Here is a 16,189-nt window from a genome sequence, read left to right on the forward strand (position 1 = left end):
GATATAGCTTTGGTAACAATCATCTGTTGGTATATCATACCTATAGCCACGGTTAATAATTTGTCTGTTGGTATATAATGCCTGTACCCATGGTTTATGTTTCGTCACTAAAAGATATAGCTATGTAGCAATCATCTGTTGGTGTATCATATCTATAGCTACGGTTAGTAATTTTTCCGTTGGTATATAATGCCTACCCACGCTTTTAATTGTTGTCACTAAAAGTGTCGGTTGGTATATGGCAAATTTCTTGTAGTGTTTGACAATTCTCAAGGAAAATCTCTTAGAGAGAAACTTGGAGGGAACACTCTACCTCATGAAATTCAAACCTCAAATATAATCAAATTTCAGGAAAAATACAAAGGCCCGCCCTATATATAGGAGAAGAGAGTTACAAAATTGAAGATCTATGGTCGAAGACCAACTGGTCCAAACCTAATCCGCTGATAATTATTACTACATGACAAATAGATATACTTGCATAAAAGTTATCACGTTGTCATCATTGCAAATTTATGACCACATACATGGCATACAATGGGTCGGTATACCACCAATCATATCAGAGGGGCACACATATTGAGAAGCATCATCATTCAAACTGGGTGATTGCACCCTTTGCTATGACTTTTCAAATTCAGAACCAATTGGAATATTTTGAACCAAAACGACGATAGGACCTTCATGAACCGCGCTCATCTTATACCTCTCAGTCTCTACTTGCCCTACACGCCTAGAGTTAAGGGACTACTATTTCGGTAGTCCGGTGCTCGTGCCAACCCTGTGCAGAGCTTTTGTGCCTATAAGCATCCATTGGCCTGTGCACCCAGCACTGGGGACTGATGTTCCCTTAGTCAGATGATCAACCCAACAATACACAAGACTTTTGTACCTCTAGGCATTTGTTAGTGTAACATTCCACCAACCAGGTAACGACCTCATAGAAAATGTGAAACCCTAGAGGGTCGGAATAGCTAAATACGCGCTAGCAATCTAACTATATTATATAATATATACATAATATAATATATATATATATATATATGTATGTGTGTGTGTATGCATGTATGTGTGAATATTTTACTATATTGCTTGTTTACACGTAAACCTGAGACGTCGGTCAATCGACTTTAAATCGACCCGGCAATAAAAGTACCAAAGACATGGTCACAATAACCCCAAAAAGAGGATGAACTCGAGATAGAGGTAGGATAGGCTAAATGGATGATCTGATCACATCTCTTGGCAATGATAATGCATTGTCTCAGAGTGATCGAAACCCGAACCAAGCTAAAAGAGTGATACTTTAATCACTCTAAAGAGATGATATTGAACCTTGAGAGGGGAAATACACTCTAATCTAGCACTAACAAACCTGAACCAGTATAATATTGCATCTGTTTTGTCCCGACATGGAAAATAATAAAGAAATCGACCAGTCGGAACCCTAGGATTTGTGTGCCGGTGACTCAAGTATGCAATCAGCCATTGCACCATGCAAGCATCACTTCTGATTACTTCTGCAGCCTCCCAAACTCCTTCCACGCAACCCTTAACCCTAGGATAATCACCATGCATTAAGCGCCATTGGTGGTGCAACTTTGATTAAGTTTAAGCTTAGTTTAGCAATTTAATCACTTTTCAGCCTATATAAACGGTACCATTCGACTCCACACGACCCTAGCATCACATTGAGTCCCTTGAAACTTTGAGAGAGCAACCAGAGAGCCCAGAACGAGAGTGAAACCGAGAGGAAGTTCAGAAACTTCTTCTCTTCGAATCTCTCAAACCAGAGAGAGTTAGACCCTGATTCTTGTCTCATTGTGTTCCTGGAGAGGAGAGGAAGAGAATTGACTATTCTTGGTCAAGTTTTTGTCGAGAAAAGAAGCTTTCACCATCTCCGGCGAAGCTCCGGCGACCACCGAACCTGTAACGCGCCTTTTCTTCCACCTCCGAGCACTTCAGCCACACCCACGAGCACCATTCAACTCCCCACAACCTGTAGATCAAGGCCCAGTACTCGGAGTAGCACGATGGTGACGTTTTAGGAATCTCCGATCGTCTTCTCCGGCGACTTCTGCAACTTCCGGCGAGTAAGCTTCTGAAACTCGCCAATTTCAGCTTTTTTTCGATCCAAATTGATCCCTTAAGCATGTTAGGACATAGATAGGAAGCTTTAGACTAGTTTTAAGGCCTGAATCGTTAGGAATCGATGAGAACCGATCCAAGGTCTTTGAAGCTCGAAGAGGCTATCGGGTTGAGCTTCTGAGAGTGAATGGGTCTGCAAACTGGATTATTTTGTGCTTCTGGAACGTCATAGGAGCTTTTAGGATAGTTAATTGTAGCAATAGAGCCCTGAAGAGTAAAGCCCCAATTTCACCTTGTGAGCAGCCTCTGAAATCGTGAATTGGCACTGTTAGAGTGCCCAGAAGCTGAAATTGATGATTCCATTAAACTCAGAAGGTAGAAAACTATAGGAATGGACTATTAGATGTTAACATTAGGCTCAATTTATAGATTTCTTAGTTTGCAAGTAGATTTTGAATTAAGTGCTTAAAATAAGTGATTCTGAACCTAAGTTTAAGCTGAGAACAGTAAAATGAGCTTAATAGAACCTGAAACCAGTAGGACAATGACCAGGTAAAGACTTAGGAGTTGTAGCTTAGTCATAGAATTAATTTACATAATATGGCTTAAGTAATTAGAATAATTAAGTATAAATATTTTAGCTTAAGTTAGATCATTAGACTAATGACTTAGAAATAATGAAATCAGATTATGATAATATATATATGTCATAAAGTCAGAGATGATAATATAGGAATTAGCTATTAGAAAATGAGATTTAGGTAGCGTTTGGTGACAGAACGGAACAGGACATAACAGAACGGAACGGGACAGAACAGGATGGAACAGGACAATAATGTTCTGTGTGTTGTGTTTGGTAACTCCAAGTCAATAGAACAGAACCATGATTTTAATTACATATATAACCCTGCATGTTTAATATTTGATTGAGGAAAACAAATTGAACTCAATTGAACATTTTGCATGGAAACCGTTTGTTATTGCTTATTTCATGAAATAATCACTTATTTCTTTAAAATAATCACTTATTTCTTTAAAATAATCACTTATATATTGTTTAAGTTGTTTCAGTATGTTATTGAAATCACTTTTTTATTTCATGATAAGCTAAAGTAACTGTTTCAAATAATATGTTTTCAGCTTCACCTGAAACAAACACAAAAGTGAGATTTTGATTAAAAAAGTGATTTTTTGATTAAAAGGTGATTTTTCCAAAATAAGTTGAATCAAACGCACTCTAATTGGCTCGTTTATCATTGCTTATAAAAACATATTTTACTTTTGAAAAAATAATTGATTATATTTTAATTAAGTTGATTCGTGTTTGACTACTCTAATTAAAATCATTTTTTTATCTCCTCTCATTTATCATCATAGATTTTCATGATAAGCTAAAGTAACTGTTTCAAATAATTTGTTTTTAGCTTCACCTAAAACAAACACAAAAAGTGATTTTTTTATTTAAAAAGTGATTTTTTGATTAAAAAGTGATTTTTTTTCAAAATAAGTTGAATCAAACGCACTCTAATTGGCTCGTTTAGCTTACAACAAGTGATTTTACGTTTGAAAAAATAATCGATTTTATTTTAAGTGATTTTTTAGAAAAAGTAGATTTTCATTTAACTTTGTCTACAAATATAATAAGTGCTTTCAATTTTAGAAGTGATTTTAAACTATTTAAATACATAAAATTTCAAATATAAATTAAGGGTATTTTTGAACTTGCAAAAGTTTTAAGAGAGTGTTCCGTTCCGTTCCCTTCCGTTCCACCCTTTTTCAGGGAACCAAAGTGTCCCGTTCCTGGAGCCTTTTGTTCCGTTCAGTTTCATCTTAAAAACATGACAAACACAGAACGGAACCCATGTGTCCTGTTCCGTTCCCTTCCCACCTGTCTTCCAAACGCTACCTTAGTTAGCATAATATGACTATAGGATTAAGTTATTGGTTTTAAATTAGTAATTAACCTAAGTGGATAATTTAGTGACTTAAAACTAATTAGGTCAGATTAGTGGACATGCAAAATATAGGTTACACCCTAGTTAGTTGAGATCAAGGTTAAGTTAGAGTGACTCTAGTTTGATAGTAAAAGGCATAATAATAATAATAATAATAATAATAATAATAATAATAATAATGATAATAATAATAATAATAATAATAATAATAATAATAATAATAATAATAATAATAATAATAGTAACGAACGATTTAATGCCTCGATTAGCCTATCTTGACCCAAGCATAATCAATGATGCAGAGGGAGTTATCTCGGACACACACGATCCTCTATTGGTAAAGGTTAAAGGTAAGGGGGGTTATACAAGACCTTGTCTTGGTACACAACTCATAAGTCGAACCTTATTACGGTAGAAAGCATATTATTACTTGCTTATATGTTATTGGATGCATGATTGGATGTTTTGCTTGAAGAGTGAATGTTGGATGAATTATTATGCTGAATTGATGTGACTGTGATCCATGATTGAAGTGATGCACAGTAGAAAGGGATGATAGTACACTATGGGATATAGTGGTACTTAGGATTATAAGTGACATAGTATCAGGATTGTCCCTGACACGTTGAAGCATTTGAGGTAGTGGGAAGAGGGAAAAGATAATCCCTGATTTAATGCGTTATGGATACTTGCTTTTGAAAATTGAACCACCTAAAACACCTTAGGATTACCCGTAGGATAGGTAGAATAATAAAATGAATAATGATAGCAGAATAAGCAAGTGAGCCCTTTTCTCTAAGCAATTAAAAGTACATAACCATTAACGGCGGATTAGAATTCCCGCTTGCATTCCTAGAACAACTTGATCTTATCAAAGATCCCACCTCTATAATTATTATGGTGTACTTACTCTGAGTAAGGCAGCAAATGCTTGTTTCTAATTTATTAGAAACTTAATGGAAGTATAAGGGGGAGATGATTGATATTTGAAAATACACTTAAGGAGCAATAAGGAGTAGGAAAGTACTGTCACTACCACTAAGAGAGTGGGAATACAGAGACGCCAAAGGTGGTCATGTTCAGAGATGAATTGGCCCGGGATTTACACGGTATTACACCTCTCATGTCCGTCTCGGTAGGACCCCTGAGGTCGGGATTGACATGATGTTTAAGGCAAAGAGTTGCGTTGTGTACTTCTGTCTGTGAGCTACTGAGTGATCATTGTCCGGTAAAGAGTGGACTGTAAGGAGTGTCCATGTTCCCGAGACGACTTTCCGAAGATAACGAAGCAATAGCTTCGGGCCCTTAAATCATACTCATCACATGATAAATAAAATAATAAAAAGGTTGGCGATGAACTCACCATTTCCTACGAAGTAGTGAGAGAAGTCAATTCGAAGGACGGAGGAATAAGGTTGATTTAACCATGTTGCATTATTGATTGTGTTTGTTAACATGTGTGTGATTAATGATATGTTGGCTTATGTTTTAACGCTTATCTTATCTGATGTGTATTATTGTGCAAGTTGCGTATGACTCACCCTTGCACTTATTTTTATAAAACCAGATAGCAGGTGTGACAATGAGCTTCCCTCCAGTCCTCGCGATCCATGCTGATTTCCCGTCCCGTGCTGGCTGGCATGTTGACCCCGTTACCGGATACTGCTTTTATCAAGGACTCACAATTTTGTGGTGCAGGGATCCAGGAGCAGGACACATCGGTTTCCTAGTGACACTCCTGATGGTGTTCTCATTTTTCCTGCCGACCCACGCTGAGCACGTTCGTCCGCAGAGTCCAGGCAGTCCACAGGTGCCATATCCACAGGCAGGCGAGCCTATGGAGACCGGAGAGCCTATCTCAGCAGTACCAGTCACCGTGGTGAGCCCACCAGGATCCCCAGATCAGAGAGTTCCGCAGACCCAGGAGTCTATGGGATCTCCTCCACCCCGGAGGAACTTGTCTTGCTTTCGGGTCACAGCCCGCAAGCGAGTGAGATTCCCTAGATTCTCCCGAGATGCCAGGATTTACCGTCGCAGATTTTGGAGAGGCGAGGCGTCCGGAGTCAGAGAGTCAGAGCAGGGTCCGACAGCAGAGCCAGGGTCAGTGCCAGCAGCCAGCGGAGGAGTCAGTGAGGAGGATTCGGAGGAGGAAGATCCGAGGGGATGAAGCCATATGGTCCGAGTTTCTGATGATGATGATGACGAATTATGTTTCCATTTCTGTATTTGATTACTTGTACCAGACTATGTGTTTGAGGGCGCTGTGTCCTCTTTATGTGTTGTCTTCTTATCTGTAGACTTATGCGGTGGATCTGCCCACCAACTATGCATGTTATGAATGTTCTGTGTGGTTTATATCGTTATTCTCCGTAGTCTTAGGTTAGGAGGTCGAAATGCCTGGGGATGTTAAGGGAAACGCTCGAGTACCCTACTCTTGCGGTCCCGACCTAATGAAGGAACCCTAAGTAGAAAAGAAGAAGAAGAAAAAAATTCACTATTTCACGTAGCGTGCTCACCCCTAAGTGATGGAGATCGGGTGAACTCGTCGCTTAAGGATGGGGACGCCACAGTTAGCATGCATATCTAACCCACGGATTGAGCGTTGGTCTATTGGTAGCTCACTAGCTCTAGATCTTAAGAGTTGGTTTGGGTGAGAGGGTGCGTTATTCAAGTTGCTAACCAAATCCAACCATTTTCAGGGCAATTTCTCAATCCTATCAACGGGTTTTGGTTCAACACTAATGGAAACCAAGATTTTTAGATTTACATGTACATAAAAACTAGAATAAAAAACCTTAACATAACACATTAAGAATATCCACAACACAAGGGAGGTTTGCTACTTATATATGTAGTATACCTACCAAATACGAAGTAAAACAAACTTATATGACTAACCCAACAAAAGTCATTGATTTGAGGAAGTTATTTGTTACAATTAAACACCAAATTAAGTTATGGATGCAAAAGAAGACCAAGTTGCACTAAGGTGAGAATCCATCATCAAGGTCCTTGCTGCTTATCAAAAGCTCTGGATTATTTGCCTCACTAAGTTCCTTCAGTTGAATATACGTGGTATTAATGAAAGATTTTGCTTCTTTTGCTGGTTCCTCTGTCGCTTCTTTGAGCGTCTTCAGTGTCATACAATATGCTTCCTGTCCAATAAAAAAGCCTTAAATTTTGTTATACACATTAGATATTCTCATCAACCATATATTTTTTAAAAAACTATTTCACCCCATATGAATTATGATTCTACAACTAATATTTACAACATGCTTTCTAGTTTCTATGTGTTAACTTTAATTTATAAAAAATGTAACTCTTTTAATTTGTGAATCAGATTTTTTTTCATCCACAAACTCAAAACCAAAACCCAACGCAAGTAAAACTTTAGTCATTTATAACACCATGAAGTGATCAAGATCTGAAGTGTCTAGCTCTAGACTACAAGTTGCTTTGGAATTTGAGTTGATCAAATTCTTCCATGCATCAGTTGTGATATCAAGCTCTCCAGCTTCCTCAGACCCTACCTGATACATAATAAATTGGGTAAGGTACGCAAAAGTTATGAAGCTTTCTAACTTGACTACTTTTCCAAGTATAAATTGGTCTATGCTGACATTAATCTGTGACAAAATTCTTAGCCTCTATTCCCATAATACGTCAAGTTAATTTGTTCCCTTCAAGATCACAACTAAAGTGATAGCAAGATCAAAGTAACAAATCGCTTTTTCTTAGCTTTTATTATAGCATTTCGAAGCACTTTTAATGTATGTTTTATCGAATTGGCTATCTTGACATTTTCACGCAGTCACTACAGTCATTCACTAATAATTATTTGATTTAAATCATATGATTATATTTGATCTTGGTAAATTAAATCTGATATAAATATATTGAAATGCAAACTGTCTCCAATATTAGTAAGGTGGCTTGGATTTGTGATTGCAGTAGTGTATAGTCGTTTACATCAAATTCAAATCATATGGTTTTATGTCTCTTCTCTATAATTTTGGTATGACCATGACTTACACATAACATAATCACTTTTTTCTTCACAAAACTACTTCTATCAGTTTCTTCCTGAATCCCTTCTGGCCCCAAATAGAGTTTTCATTTTTCAAATACACATTTATCCTATTAAAGTGAGCTATTTCCTTATCCACCCTTTAATTGTCTTGTTGACCCTATTTTTTGTTATTTTAGGGAACAATGTAAGTATTCATGTGGTCCTTAGCTAGCTATCTTAGTACCTTTTAATGATTATTCAGTGTGCTATATATAATGGCTTCTGTCTCTTTCTTTCTCGTGATTGTTGACCATAAATAGCAAATTTACAGAAAGAGAGGAAAACAACATGAAATTACCTTCAAACAGTTCATGTGAGATTCAATCAATACTTCATACAAAGGATGGCTTGCAATAATCTTCTTCAAATCCTCTTCATTTTCTTTCTCTACAATATCACTTCCTTCAACCTCCTTTCTCCTTCCATTTTCTCCAATTTCGCTTCCCTCCATCATCTCTCTCTCTCTCTCTCTCTCTCTCTCTCTCTCTCTCTCTCTCTCTCTCTCTCTCTCTCTCTCTCTCTCTCTCTCTCTCTCTCTCTCTCTCTCTCTCTCTCTCTCTCTCTCTCTCTCTCTCGCACAAGCACCAACAGAATCTCACTGATTCGGAAAAATTAGCATATTTTTAAACCATATTGTTGTTCCTTTGTTGTCATACATTTTATTAAAAACAACCTGATGTCTTAGCCAATGTTGTGACATCTGCTTTTGTGAAGTCCAGGACATTTGTCCCAACTGGCGTACAGTGTGGGTCGCTTGGTTATCAGGTTAGAGTATGTGATTTGTTATTACTTGAGATTCAAGTAACTCATTAAAGGGAGATATACGCTGGCTGTTTGTTGTTGGAACAAATCAGTGATTGAAGATTTGTTTCTATCCTTAAGCCGTTAATCACTCATATCATATCTTGGAAGATCCTGTGCTGATATGAGTTGGATTAGGTCTGTTCTTCAGCCCATGCAACCCTAGTGCCGCCGCTGCTGAAGTATAAAAAGACAAAGAACTGAAGCCTGAAGAGAGTGAGAATAATATTGAAAATTGAGTGTCTTTGAGAGTGTAAGTTGTTCTTTGTCATTGTTGATTGTGAACAATTCTTTCTCATTGATTCTATAAAGGAAGACCTTGTTCTGTGTTATGTTTGAGTGTCAAACAAATCTTGAGTTGTTGTTGTTACCAATCATTGAGGCAGTGATTGAGGAAAAGTGAGAGGGGCTCTCATACTTAGGATGTGGTTCTGAGTAGAAGACCACTGGGTAGATTAGGTTAAGAATAATGAACTTGATGTGTTCATGTGTGTCTGTAACACCTTGATCTTGTGATAGTGGAATTCCTTTCTTTGGGTGAAAGCTAACCAGACGTAGGTGAAGTTTCACCGAACTGGGTCAACAACTTGATGTGTCTTGTTCTTTTTATTTATACCTGTGTTTGTGTGTTTTCTGTCATTTTGTTCTAATCGATTGTCCCAGCATCGTACAGGACATCTGTTCTAAGGGATCTAGAATTTCAATTGGCATCAGAGCAGGCACCCTTGTTCTATTTGGGTGAGCTCCATGGAGATATCTTCTTGATCTCATGGACAGTAAGGAGGGAGGATCGATTAACAGGCCACCAATCTTGGATGGCTCCAATTATGATTACTGGAAGGTTCGCATGACAGCTTTTCTCAAGTCTATTGACCACAAAACTTGGAAGGCTGCGGTCAAAGGTTGGAAACATCCTGTCAAAGCTCAAGCTGAGGGAAGCACATCTATTCCTGAAGAAAAACCTAAGGATGAGTGGACAAGGGCTGAAGAAGAAGCTTCTCTGGAAAACTCAAAAGCAATGAAGGCAATCTTTAATGCTGTTGACAAAAACATGTTCAGATTGATTAATACTTGCACTGTGGCCAAAGATGCTTGGGAGATTTTGAAACCTGCTCATGAAGGCACAACCAGGGTAAGGATGTCTAGACTCGAGATGCTTACCACTCGATTTGAGAACTTGGCAATGACAGATGATGAGACAATTTCTGAATATCACATGCGTGTTCGTGATCTGTCAAATGCTTCATTTGCTCTGGGAGAACCCATTTCAGATGAAAAGCTTGTACGGAAAATCTTGATGTTTGTAACCAGCAAGTTTGCAATGAAGGTCACTGCTATTGAAGAAGCTCAAGATATAAGCAGTTTGAAAGTGGATGAGCTGATTGGTTCCTTGCAGACGTATGAGTTGAAATTGGGTGAGAAACCTGAGAAGAAGACGAAAAGTATTACTTTTGTATCCAACACTGCTGAAGGAGATAATGCTGACAGTGAAAGTGAGAACTTATCAGAAGCCTTGGCTCTTCTTGCTAGAAAATTCAATAGAGCTCTAAGGAAGATAGACAGGAGAAATAAGCCTAATGTCCAGGACATTAAGTCAGACAACTCCAAATCCTTCAATTTCCAGCGAAAGGCCAAAGAGGAAGACAAATCAGGCCAAGGCAAGGGTGTTCAGTGTCATGAATGTGAGGGGTATGGTCACATTAGATCTGAGTGTGCAACCTATTTGAAGAAACAGAAGAAAGGCATGGTAGTTACATGGTCAGATGAGGATACTGAGGATGAGGAAGAATTATCTGCCAACAAAGTGAATGCTTTTTCAGGAGCTGTTAATGACTCAGATTCCAGTGGGGATGAGATGACATATGAAGAGCTAGAGGAGACCTACAGGCTGTTGCACATCAAATGGAAAGAAAATTGCAAGAGGTTGAAGGAGCAAGGGGATGAGGTAGAACTACTCAAGACTGAAAATGAAAACCTGAGGGGAACCATTGATAAATTAGAGGATGATCTTGAGAAATGGAATACAAAACTGAAAGATGTTGAAACTATAGAAAAGGCCAAATTTCTCCTAACTATTGCTGAGCTTCGAGAAGAGGTGTCCACTTTGACAGGAAAACTTGAAACTACATTTAAATCAGTGCGTATGCTGAACAGTGGATCCAACATGCTAGAAGAGATCTTGGAAGAAACTAGCAAGCAAGGAAGAAGTGTGAAAGGCATTGGTTTCAGTTACAAGTAGGAGAATAAGGGAAATCAGAAAGCATCAAAGAAGTTTGTGAGTGCTAAAGAAACCTCTGAGTTCAAAAATCTAGTTAACTATCGGATGTCAAACCCGATGTCACAACATGTGCCTCAGCATACAAATACTCAGAAGTTTACTGCACCAACTCCTTGGAGGTGTCATTACTGTGGCAGATTTGGTCATATTAAGCCTTACTGCTTCAAGCTATATGGATATCCCCAGATTCAGAAGGTCCTCAAATCATCCAAGAAGGATTGGATACCCAAAGGTGAAGTCTCTTGCCTCATAGCCCACACATCTTTCAGAGTTTCATCAAGTGAAGACTGATATCTTGATAGTGATTGCTCAAAACACATGACTGGAAACAAGGAGTATCTGAAAAATCTTAAAGAATACTCCAGTAAATCTGTTACCTTTGGAGATGGTGCTAAACGAAAAATCAAAGGCATTGGAAAGCTGGTAAACTCTGGACCTCCATATCTGAATAATGTTCTACTAGTCAAGGGATTGACTGCAAACCTAATCAGTATAAGTCAATTGTGTGATCAAGATCTAAATGTGTTGTTTAGCAAGACAGAATGTATGGTTACTACTAGTAATCATAAGCTTGTGATGAGAGGTGTCAGGTCTAAAGACAATTGCTACATGTGGGTTCCACAAGAGAAAGCACAAGTGTCTAGCTGCTTGATCTCAAAGGTGGATGAATTGAATATATGACACCAACGTCTAGGTCACATCAATCTCAAGAGTATGCAGCAAGTCATCTCTGAAGAGGCTATTCGAGGTCTACCAAAGTTAAAAATAGATGAAGGTAAAATATGTGGAGAATGCAAAATTGGGAAGCTGACCAAAACGTCTCATGCAAAGCTCCAACATCCAACTACAACAAAAGTCCTTGAACTACTTCACATGGATCTGATGGGGCCCGTGCAAGTTGAAAGCTTGGGAGGTAAGAAATATGTGTATGTGTGTGTTGATGATTTTTCCAGGTACACTTGGATTGACTTCATGAGAGAGAAATTTGAAACATTCGACATATTCAAGAAGTTGTGTCTGAAGCTTCAAACTGAGAAGAATTGTGGCATAGTAAGGATCAAAAGTGACCATGGAAGAGAATTTGAGAACTCTAAATTCTCTAACTTTTGTGATTCAGAAGGTATAAGTCATGAATTCTCAGCTCCCATCACTCCTCAACAGAATGGGATTGTTGAAAGGAAAAATAGGACGCTTCAAGAATCTACTAGAGTAATGTTGCATGCAAGGAAAATCTCCAACAGATTATGGGCTGAAGCAATGAGCACTGCATGCTACATTCATAATAGAGTAACCATTAGAGCAGGAACTGCAGTCACACTATATGAACTCTGGAAAGGAAGGAAGCCAACAGTGAAACACTTTCACATTTTTGGTAGCAAATGTTACATTTTGCCTGATCGTGATCAAAGAAGAAAGTTGGATCCTAGGAGTGATGAAGGAATCTTCATGGGGTATTCTACAAACAGCAAGGCCTACAGAGTGTACAACTCTCGAACAGAGGTCATGATGGAATCAGTAAATGTGTCTATTGATGATCAACCAAGTGGAAGGGAGGACTCTACTGCAACAGAAGATGAGGATGGTCCACATGTCCAAGCCAATGTCCCAACAGTCGAACTCGACATCGAGTCAGATGCAAGCTCAGATGAACAAGAAGAAAAGATGACCACTACCAATAAAGGTCCTTCCATCAGAATCCAAAAGAATCACCCTCCAGAAAATATTATTGGTGATCCTAAAGAAGGTGTTACCACCAAGGCCAAAAGCTACATTGCTCATGCATGTTTCATCTCCAAGGTGGAACCAAAGAATGTCAAGGAGACCCTAACAGATGAGTACTGGATAAATGCAATGCAAGAGGAACTTGACCAGTTTAGAAGAAATGAAGTGTGGGATCTCATTCCTAGACCTGAAGGAATAAATGTCATAGGCACTAAGTGGATCTTCAAAAACAAGTCAGATGAGAATGGTGTTGTGACTAGGAACAAAGCAAGACTTGTTGCTCAAGGATACACTCAGATAGAAGGGGTAGACTTTGAAGAAACTTTTGCTCCTGTGGCGAGGCTGGAATACATTAGGCTCTTGTTGGGAGTTGCCTGTCTTCTGAAATTCAGATTATTCCAAATGGATGTCAAAAGTGCTTTTCTGAATGGATATCTGAATGAGGATGTGTATGTTGAACAACCAAAGGGATTTATAGATCCACATGTTGTGACATCGGGTCCCAGAAAGTCCCATACTTTGGGAACAATCTGATTTCATGGTTCGGTAAGAAGCAAAATTGTGTATCTCTCTATCCACAACTGAAGCAGAATACATTGCAGCGGGGAGTAGTTGCACTCAACTTGTTTGGATGAAGAACCAAGCACATAGATATCAGACATTGTATTGTGACAATTTAAGTGCCATTAACATTGCAAAGAATCTCATTCAACATAGCAGAACCAAGCACATAGATATCAGACATCATTTCATCAGGGAGTTGGTTGAGGAAAAAATTGTCACTTTGGAACATGTTCCCACAGAGAAACAATTGGCTGATATTTTTACCAAACCCTTGGATGCTGCTACATTTGAAAACTTAAGAGGCAATCTTGGGATCTATCTCTTCGAAGGAGCATAGCAATTAACGGTTCTTTTCAGACCAACGGCTAGTTTTCTCGTAACTACCATTAACTACCGTTGTGACATCATCGCTTCCTTCCCACTAAACTACTATATAATCATCATCAACGGCCCCATTCCAATCTCACAACAAACTGCTAATCTTGATCCCACAATCTCCGGTTCTCTTTACTTACAATTCTCTCAATTCTTGTACTTGTTCTTTCTGCATTACCATTGTAACATGTCTACAGGAAAGAAAGAATCTGTGAAGGAGAAAATAGAGAGAACTGCTGGTGGTGCTAGGGTTATGGGTCTGCACACAAGTTCTTCCGCTCATTCCAAAAAGAACTCCCGAAATCCATCCAGGAAGCGTTACAAGTCTCGCGCAATCCCAATGCAAAACCCTGAGGCCCCTGTGTCTGAGGATATTTCAAACTCTTTTGTTTCTGCAAATGATGAAGACGATGTCACAACGTCTACACATTCCTCATATGCGACAATCTCTGATCAGCCTGACAAGGAAGGTTCACTCTTAAAGGATTCTTCTCCTTCGTCCAAGAATCCGAATTCCAAGGCTGAAGGTTCAACGGATGATCTGTTAGTAGATTCTATGAAGACCCCTCCCATTGTTCACGATATCTCTGACGGTGAAGATTCAGAGGAAGTACCCTTAGTGTGTGTTGCTGACAAGTTACTTAAAAGAAGAAGGGCATCTGTTGGAGAAACCCCTGTGAGCCAAAAGAAGAAAGCAAAGTCCACTCCTGTCTCTTCAAAATCAAAACCAGTGGATGTGCAAAGCTAGGGAAAGTAAAAGGTTGTGGAGTCCTCTAGCAAGAAAGTAAAGAAGACTACTGTGAAGAAGAAGAAGGTTTCCAGGGTTGAACTGGATTCATATTCGGATGTTGAAGCTGATGTCCTGGACATCACGGCTTCTGAGAGAAAGAAGTTTTCTGGTAAGCGCATTCCCCAGGATATTCCTTCAATTCCACTTGATAATTTTTCCTTTCATGCTGCTGAGAATGCCATCAAATGGAAGTATGTCTTCCAGCGACGTATTGCTAAGGAACGGGAAATTGGGTCTGATGTTTTGGAATGCAAGGAGATTGTTGCTCTTATCACAAGAGCTGGTTTGAGAAAGATTGTTATGGAGATAGGCAAGTGTTATGATAGGCTGGTGAAGGAGTTCCTAGTCAATTTGTCTGATGATGTTGGCAATCCTGCCAGTCCTGAATTTAGAAAAGTCTATGTGAGGGGTCAGTGTGTGAATTTCTCTCCTGCAATCATAAATAGAGCACTCGAGAGGAGTGTAGTTGAATTTGTTGAAGAAGAACTCTCTCTGGACACCATTGCTGAAGAACTGACTGGAGGTAAGGTGACGAAGTGGCCTGCCAAGAAGCTTCTCTCTACTGGATATTTGACGGTGAAGTATGCCATTTTGAATAGGATTGGAGTGGTGAATTGGATTCCCTCTAATCATACCTCTGCAGTCTCTACTATGCTGGCCAAGTTGATCTACCGTATAGGCACTGAGATTCATTTTGATTTTGGCTCTTTTGTGTTTTCTCAAACACTGAAGCATGCAGAGACGTGTGCAGTGAAGCTTCCTGTCTCTTTTCCTTCACTTCTGACTGCTATTATACTGAAACAACATCCTCATATTCTTGGTGTGAATGACGTGCCCTTCCCCAGAGGAAATCCTATTACCTTGGATCATCGCTTATTCTTAGAACCTCATGTCCTGGACATTGATCTGCCATCCAATAGGACATATGTGCCTGCTTCTATGTCAGCTTCTGGAACCAAGAGTGTCCTTTCTGAATTGGAAGATATTTCTAAGGAGTTGCAAGAAACCATCAGGGTTGCTGCTGCAAGGAAGCTTAAAGTGGATGCGTTGATTCAAATTCTCAAGGAGGAAGCTAGTCAAGAGGGTGAGCCTGCAGCTGCTGCTGAGAAGGAAGGATCTGCAGACAATGCAGAGGAACATTCTTCTTCTGATGTTTAGTACTTGTCCTAGTAGTTGTACTAGTTGATTCTTCTTGGTTGTGCTTTAATTCTTTCCATCTTTGCCAAATTTGTGCTAAAAAGGGGGAGTAGTGTTGTTGTTGTTTTTGTTGGTTGGTGTGTCGTTCTTTCATTTTGCTTTGAAGACTTGGTATTCTGGTTCTGTTCTTTCATAATCATGAACACTTATTCAAGATCGGTTATGTACTAGTTGTTCAAGCTGTTTGTTCAAGTATTGTTCAAGTATTCTACTGGTTATGTTCAATCATTACTTGGTGTGTTAGTTTTCGTGCGTGCTGCTATGCATTTGGTATTTATGCTTCAAGAAGTCTACATGGATGCATCATTTGAGGGGGAGTTTGTTTTTTCTCCGCTGCTGACTCTATG

At 39.0% G+C, this 16,189-nt stretch overlaps 2 protein-coding genes across 2 annotated transcripts; one reads left to right on the forward strand and one right to left on the reverse strand.

Annotated features, from left to right (window-relative positions):
* Positions 1 to 7,027: 7,027 nt before the first annotated feature.
* On the reverse strand, positions 7,028 to 8,566 carry LOC130735966 (protein KNATM-like). The gene is made up of 3 exons (XM_057587833.1): positions 8,414 to 8,566; positions 7,454 to 7,576; positions 7,028 to 7,198 (listed from the first exon to the last, which is right to left on the reverse strand). The coding sequence occupies exons 1-3, from the start codon at positions 8,564 to 8,566 to the stop codon at positions 7,028 to 7,030; spliced, it is 447 nt and encodes a 148-aa protein (XP_057443816.1).
* A 5,476-nt stretch (positions 8,567 to 14,042) lies between these two features.
* Positions 14,043 to 15,803, forward strand: LOC130735967 (uncharacterized). The gene is made up of 2 exons (XM_057587834.1): positions 14,043 to 14,531; positions 14,616 to 15,803. Exons 1-2 carry the CDS (start codon positions 14,043 to 14,045, stop codon positions 15,801 to 15,803), a joined length of 1,677 nt encoding a protein of 558 aa, XP_057443817.1.
* Positions 15,804 to 16,189: the final 386 nt, after the last annotated feature.

The sequence above is a fragment of the Lotus japonicus genome, chromosome 2, assembly GCF_012489685.1.
Source record: "Lotus japonicus ecotype B-129 chromosome 2, LjGifu_v1.2".
Lineage (NCBI taxonomy): Eukaryota > Viridiplantae > Streptophyta > Magnoliopsida > Fabales > Fabaceae > Lotus > Lotus japonicus.